The sequence below is a fragment of the Benincasa hispida genome, chromosome 5 (genome assembly GCF_027475165.1).
Source record: "Benincasa hispida cultivar pf3 chromosome 5, pf3_genome.v1.1, whole genome shotgun sequence".
Lineage (NCBI taxonomy): Eukaryota > Viridiplantae > Streptophyta > Magnoliopsida > Cucurbitales > Cucurbitaceae > Benincasa > Benincasa hispida.
Window position 1 is genome coordinate 66,426,547 of NC_143482.1, and position 5,913 is coordinate 66,432,459.

Consider the following 5,913-nt stretch of genomic DNA (forward strand, 5'->3'; position numbering starts at 1 on the left):
AAGCAAGAAAATTTTTGCCAATACAATTAAACGATTCAAACAAAGATTGAAAGATAAAGCACAAGCTGATAAAGGCAATGCAGATGGAAAACAATAGACGTACAGTCTTTATCGATTTCCCCATGCTTTTCAGGTAACTTAATTTGTTTGAATTACACTTACATTTGTTTGAATATTCATAAAAGTACACCACTAATATACACTTACATTTCATATAGGTATGGGCATATGAAACAGTTTCATCATTATCCGGACGCATTGCAAACAGATTAAATGACAATGCAATACCACGCATTTTGAGATGGTTGTGCTCATATTCTCTTCCATATGGAGTGATTAGAGACAAAGTCTATGTATGTTTCTTTTTAATTTTTTTGGGTTAGAATTTTCTTGACACTTATAGCTTCTTAGTTTATTTATTCATGATTACAATTTTTTGTAGGTGAGAATTACACTAGAACTCATTCCTTCTGAGGAAGAGATTCAGTTTATGAATCGTGTTATGGAGCCACCCATCCCTCCACTTGCATCAATTGCACCACCTGCACCACCTGTACAACCAAAACCCACAAATGATGGCGATGTTGCTGGACCTTCGAACACTAAGGAGGTCGATGACAGTGACAATCAACAAAGACATGACGAGAAGTCACAAAAGAAATGAAAGAAGTACCGCAAATTGGTTAAGCGATCGTTTTGTGGAAAGTCTTGATCGTCGCGTGGAAAGTGTGGAACGTGACCTAAAAAGAATTAAAAAGTACTTGCGACGATTATCAAAAGTAGGGATATACCATTATAATGCTTCTTGTATGTTATCTTCATAACTAAGTATGCAGGGATATACCTAAAAAACATTAATAACTATGCATGCAGGGCAAAGACTTTGACTGCACTAGAGGTGGGGACCATGGAGGTACGAGTGATCATGTTGTGGCCAACGATGGCAATAGGGATGGTCATTCTCTTGAAGCTGTAGGTGTTGTAGTTGATGATATTGTACCTGTGACGATTCCAGGTGACGATGTTGTAGATGAAGGGTCCGCCATTAATGGACGGAAGGACGAGGTAAGACCTCGCTGGGAAGTTAACGACCAAAACTGTTGATGTAATATTGTCATTCAGAATTTAGGATATTTTGTCATGATTCTTATTGTTTGTTCTTATCGTCTATGTCTTCTTATTTAGTATGAAATTTGGAAGTTGGGATATTTCGCCATGATCATGATATGATCTCCTATTTTTGTAATAATTATTTTATTTTTTATTTGATTGAATAACCCTATAATTAACATAGAAGTGTAGCCATCATTGTGTAGGTCAATCGAACACAACTATTCTTATAAGTTCACTACAAATTTTATTGTGTAGGTTGTCAATATAAGTTCACAAGACACGGAAAATGTAAATGTAATAGAAGGCCGCGGTGGCCGAATGAGGAAAATTTCTTGGAAATTAACTACACCGTGGAAGGACACAAGTATTTGAAGAGGCAAAAAATGCTTCAGAAGTACGATCCCCTCGTGGACATACTTGAGGATCTTAACATTAAATTTCAAAAGTGGATCCCCTCATTCAAGTTCACAAGAATATCATCCAAATTCACAAAAATATCATCCAAGTTCACAAAAAAAAAAAAAAAAATCCATACTTCACTCTGTAGTATTAAGAGGTTGATTGCATGTCGTTTTCTTGTGACCCCGTTGGTCACATCTAGAACACCTGTGGACTTGACGAAATTCACCTGTAGAAGGAAATCTTGTTGTTCGTGGGCGACCTACTCTTGGAACTCTTTTTGGAGGCAATGTTTCAACATCGACGAAGGCCGATGATTGTTTCCACTCCGAAAAGTGTCCAAGTGGTCGTACAGGTTCAGCATACGCAGCTAATACTGCATCAATAAAGTATACCCGTGAACAAAGAGAGGTAGGATCAATATTCCGAACCCTGCATACAACAATGGCGTGTGAACAAGGGATTTCATAATAATCAAACTTGCGACAAGTGCATGTTCTTGAGTGAATATTGACACGGCCTTCCAATCCTCCATCTATCACCTCGAACTCATGTTGGTCAATTGGCCGAACTTCATATCTGCTCGCTTTATCTGTCACGTCACGAATTATTGTCATCGCATAGTTCGACAGTCTTGATGTACTGTTTGATGCTTCCATTCGACGTCTGTAATACAAATCCTGTAACCAACCTCTAATATGGTCTAGAAATGAAGTGATTGGTAACTGTCATGCATCTTTTAACACTCCATTTATGCACTCAGCGAGATTTGTTATCATCTGATTGTATCTTCTATTACATTGGTACACCTTAGCCTACCGCTCAAGACCGATATCCTCTAGGTATTTGCGTGCACTTGGATACCCTGCAAATTGACTCCAATGGTACTTGAACACAGACTCACGACTTGCCTTCGCTGCTTTATCGAAAATATCTTTATTTTTAAAATTAACTAATAAGTTAGCTTTCAAATGATGAATGCAAATACCATGAAATGCTTTTGGGAAGATCGTGATAATTTCCTTTTTTATGCTAGGGTGTCTATCTGATACTATAACCAAATCATGAACTTGCCCAATTGCACATCTTAATTGCTGAAGAAACCACACCCAAGATTCGTCAGTTTCTCCATCAGATATACCGAATGCGACTGGGTATATTTGATTATTTCCATCGACCCCAGTCGAAAGCAGGAGTTTACCATTGTATCTACCCCTTAAATATGTTCCGTCTACAATTAAAACAAAGCGAATGCGGTTCAAAAACCCCCTTATGGAAGCACCAAGATCCATAAAGACGTGCTTGAAATATTTATCTTCTTGCAGATCATATTTAAAGGCTGAACCAGGATCTTTAATTTGTAAGCTTCACCAAATTTAGGTAACTTCTTGTACGATTATTCTAGTGATCCCCAAACAAGCTAACGCATCTTCCCTTGCCCTCCATGCCTTGTCATAACTTAAACTCACACCATACTCTTTTTTATATCCTTGACAATGTCTTTCGGTCTATATGAACGACTAACATCTTCAAACATCAACGAAATTAGATGTCCGAGAACCCAACTAGAAGCTTGTCTATGATCGTTAGTCAATATTTCATTTCTACATGTGTGGACATTGTCATACTTAGAGATCTTAAATATTTCACAATTTTTCAATTTAACGGCTCGAAGTCTCCATTTGCATTCTTCAATTAAACATATAACTTTGTATAATGTTGTGGTCGACTTCTTCACCCTAAACTGAAAGTTACCTCTAATTGCTAACATATATAACCGCATCTTTAAATCCTTCTTAGATATAAATATGTCACCAACTTGCACATCTTCAGAAGAATAAGACTGACCTGACATGATGATTGTGCTACTAGAAGGATGTGATAAGTCACGACCTGTTGCATGTGACGAGCCTCCGTAGTCTTCGATTATTCGTTCTTCTGCATGATAAGTTTGGTGGGTGTTAATCTTGGGTTCCTCTTCATCGTCATTCAACCTCCAAGACCAATCGTTGAAATATTGACCTTGGTCTGCATCATCCCCTAAGTTATGAGTCGCCAAATTACTAGGCGACGAAATAAGTGATGGATTAAAATATGTGGAGAAAATTGACTATTCGACTCCATCTTCCACAGTACTGGCCTAGATGTTGAAGAGATTTCTTCAGTTCGTCAGACGTATGAATTATTTGGATGAAATCCTTGATTTGTTGAATACTTTGGAAGCATGGATACGTAAAGAGGTATTACTGAGACCTCTTCCTTCCCATGTAAGGAATGTGTGTAGATCTTCATCATTCCGAACTACAAATGCAGGGGCTTTGGATCTCAATTGAAGTATACATCTTATAACAAGATCATACTCATCCGACATTATACCACTTTATCCTATAAACTTCGGTTAGGAATTCATTATAGGTCTTGCCCAACTCAATGTCAAACCCCCGCAACTCTCCTCCATCGTAATCCTTTTCCCTTTCATTCCAAACGCCACCGAAACAAATCCAAACACGAGGCATTCTCCTACATTTTATATAGAAAATGTATTAATATAATGCAATAAAGAATCAAAATAAAAAAATAAAAAGAAAACATGATTATGTTTTTATGGCCTGGTAGTCCACCCTGCCGGGTCCACCATCGGCCGAAAAACAAAAGCATGGACTTTGTGTGCGCCCGGTCGGGTAACCCGGTGAAGCACGGATGGAAATCTACTTTTGCTTCTTATCTGGTGAATACCTGGTGAAGCCCGATTTGGTATCAAAAATAATATATTTTTTTAATGTTTTTTTTATAAATTGATAAATAAATATCAAATGCAAGACATTATTAAAAAAAACATACAATTAACAAAGCAACCATAACTCAAACTCCAAAAATCAACCTCCAAAAACTTATAAATAAATATCAAATGAAGGGCATTGTCAATTTTCCTAATAATTAGTGAACTATTAAGAAAACATATAAAAATGAAATACTTCTTATGACAGAGCGTACAAAATTACAGCTTTGTGAGATTCAAGTTTTGGACTTTTGACGAAGAGAACTTCTTAGTAGAGAATTTGATGAAGAGAAACAATTTGATGAAGAGATACAAGTCTAGAAATGGTTTTTGGATAAATTAGTTTTAGGTGGAATATGAATTAATTTGGTAGGTTGGTGGTTGCAATTGAAAGTGGGCATTTAATAAGGGGCTGAACCAGATTGCACCTTGAGAAAACCGGTCGCTTAGCTCTATCGTTTAGAAAATCCAATGTATCGTTTAGTTCCCACACCACGATCGCTTAACTCTACATTTAAACGATCGCATCGCTTGGCGCGTGTCGTAGCTAAACGATCGTGTAATGCTATCATTTAGAAAATCCAATGTATCGTTTAGTTCCTATGCCACGATTGTTTAGCTCTACATCTAAGCGATTGCATCGCTTGGTGCGCGTCGTAGCTAAACGATCGTGTAGTGCCATCGTTTTGAAAATCCAACGTATCGTTTAGTTCCCATGCCACGATCGCTTAGCTCTACATCTAAACGATCGTTTAGCGCTATCGCATAGTACTTCATTGCATCGCTTAACGTGCATCGTACTGAACGACCGTATAGTGCCATCCTTTAGAAAATTAAATGTATCGTTTAGTTCCCACCAATCATAGCTAAGTGATCGTTTAGTATTAGGCGATGGTACTAAGCGATCGTTTAGTCCCAATACCCGCCCCTTCTCTGTGCACCCCTTCTCTACTCGGTGCCTTTCCGTTCCCATCGATCATAGCTAAGTGATCCTTTAGTCCCAATACCCCCTCTCTGCACGCCCCCTCTCTACCTGATGCCCTCCCCATACCCAATCCCAATAATCGCTCAGCTTCGGTGAATATTCGTCTAACTTTTCTTCACATTACTATACGATCGTCTAACTATTTTTTCATGTTTTTTTTATATAAAATATTATTCTGGAAATAATTTGGTGTAGATAACTTTTTGTAGGGTTGTAAATAAATTAAATTTGGTGGAGGAATTTTTAGTGTTCGAATGTGAAAATAATTTTTTGTCAATTATTTTTTGATAAAATAATTTTTTGCGGTGGAGAATTTTTTTGAATTAATTTGATAGGTTGGTTGTTGAAATTGAAAGTAAGAATTTAACAAGGGGCATAAGAGTAATTGCACAGTCAATATTTTCCATGTTTACATCATTTTTATCATGGAGTCCAAAAAACTTGTTTTTCAAAAATAGGACAAAAATACAAAATTATACTCCAAATAGGTCATTTTTGTCAATTTTCCAATTTATTACTTACACTTTCTCATTCTTGTTCAATTCACATTCGCACAATTCGGTTGACCATGAACGTGATTAGATTTTTAGGTTAGAGCTTGTATAGCAGTGGCGAAAGAAGATTTTTTTTGGAAGGG

General features: G+C 37.0%; 1 protein-coding gene across 1 annotated transcript; it reads right to left on the reverse strand.

Moving 5' to 3' along the window:
• Positions 1-1,649: 1,649 nt before the first annotated feature.
• Positions 1,650-2,171, reverse strand: LOC150036358 (uncharacterized). Its single transcript, XM_090313646.1, has one exon. It carries the CDS (start codon positions 2,169-2,171, stop codon positions 1,650-1,652), a length of 522 nt encoding a protein of 173 aa, XP_090169772.1.
• Positions 2,172-5,913: the final 3,742 nt, after the last annotated feature.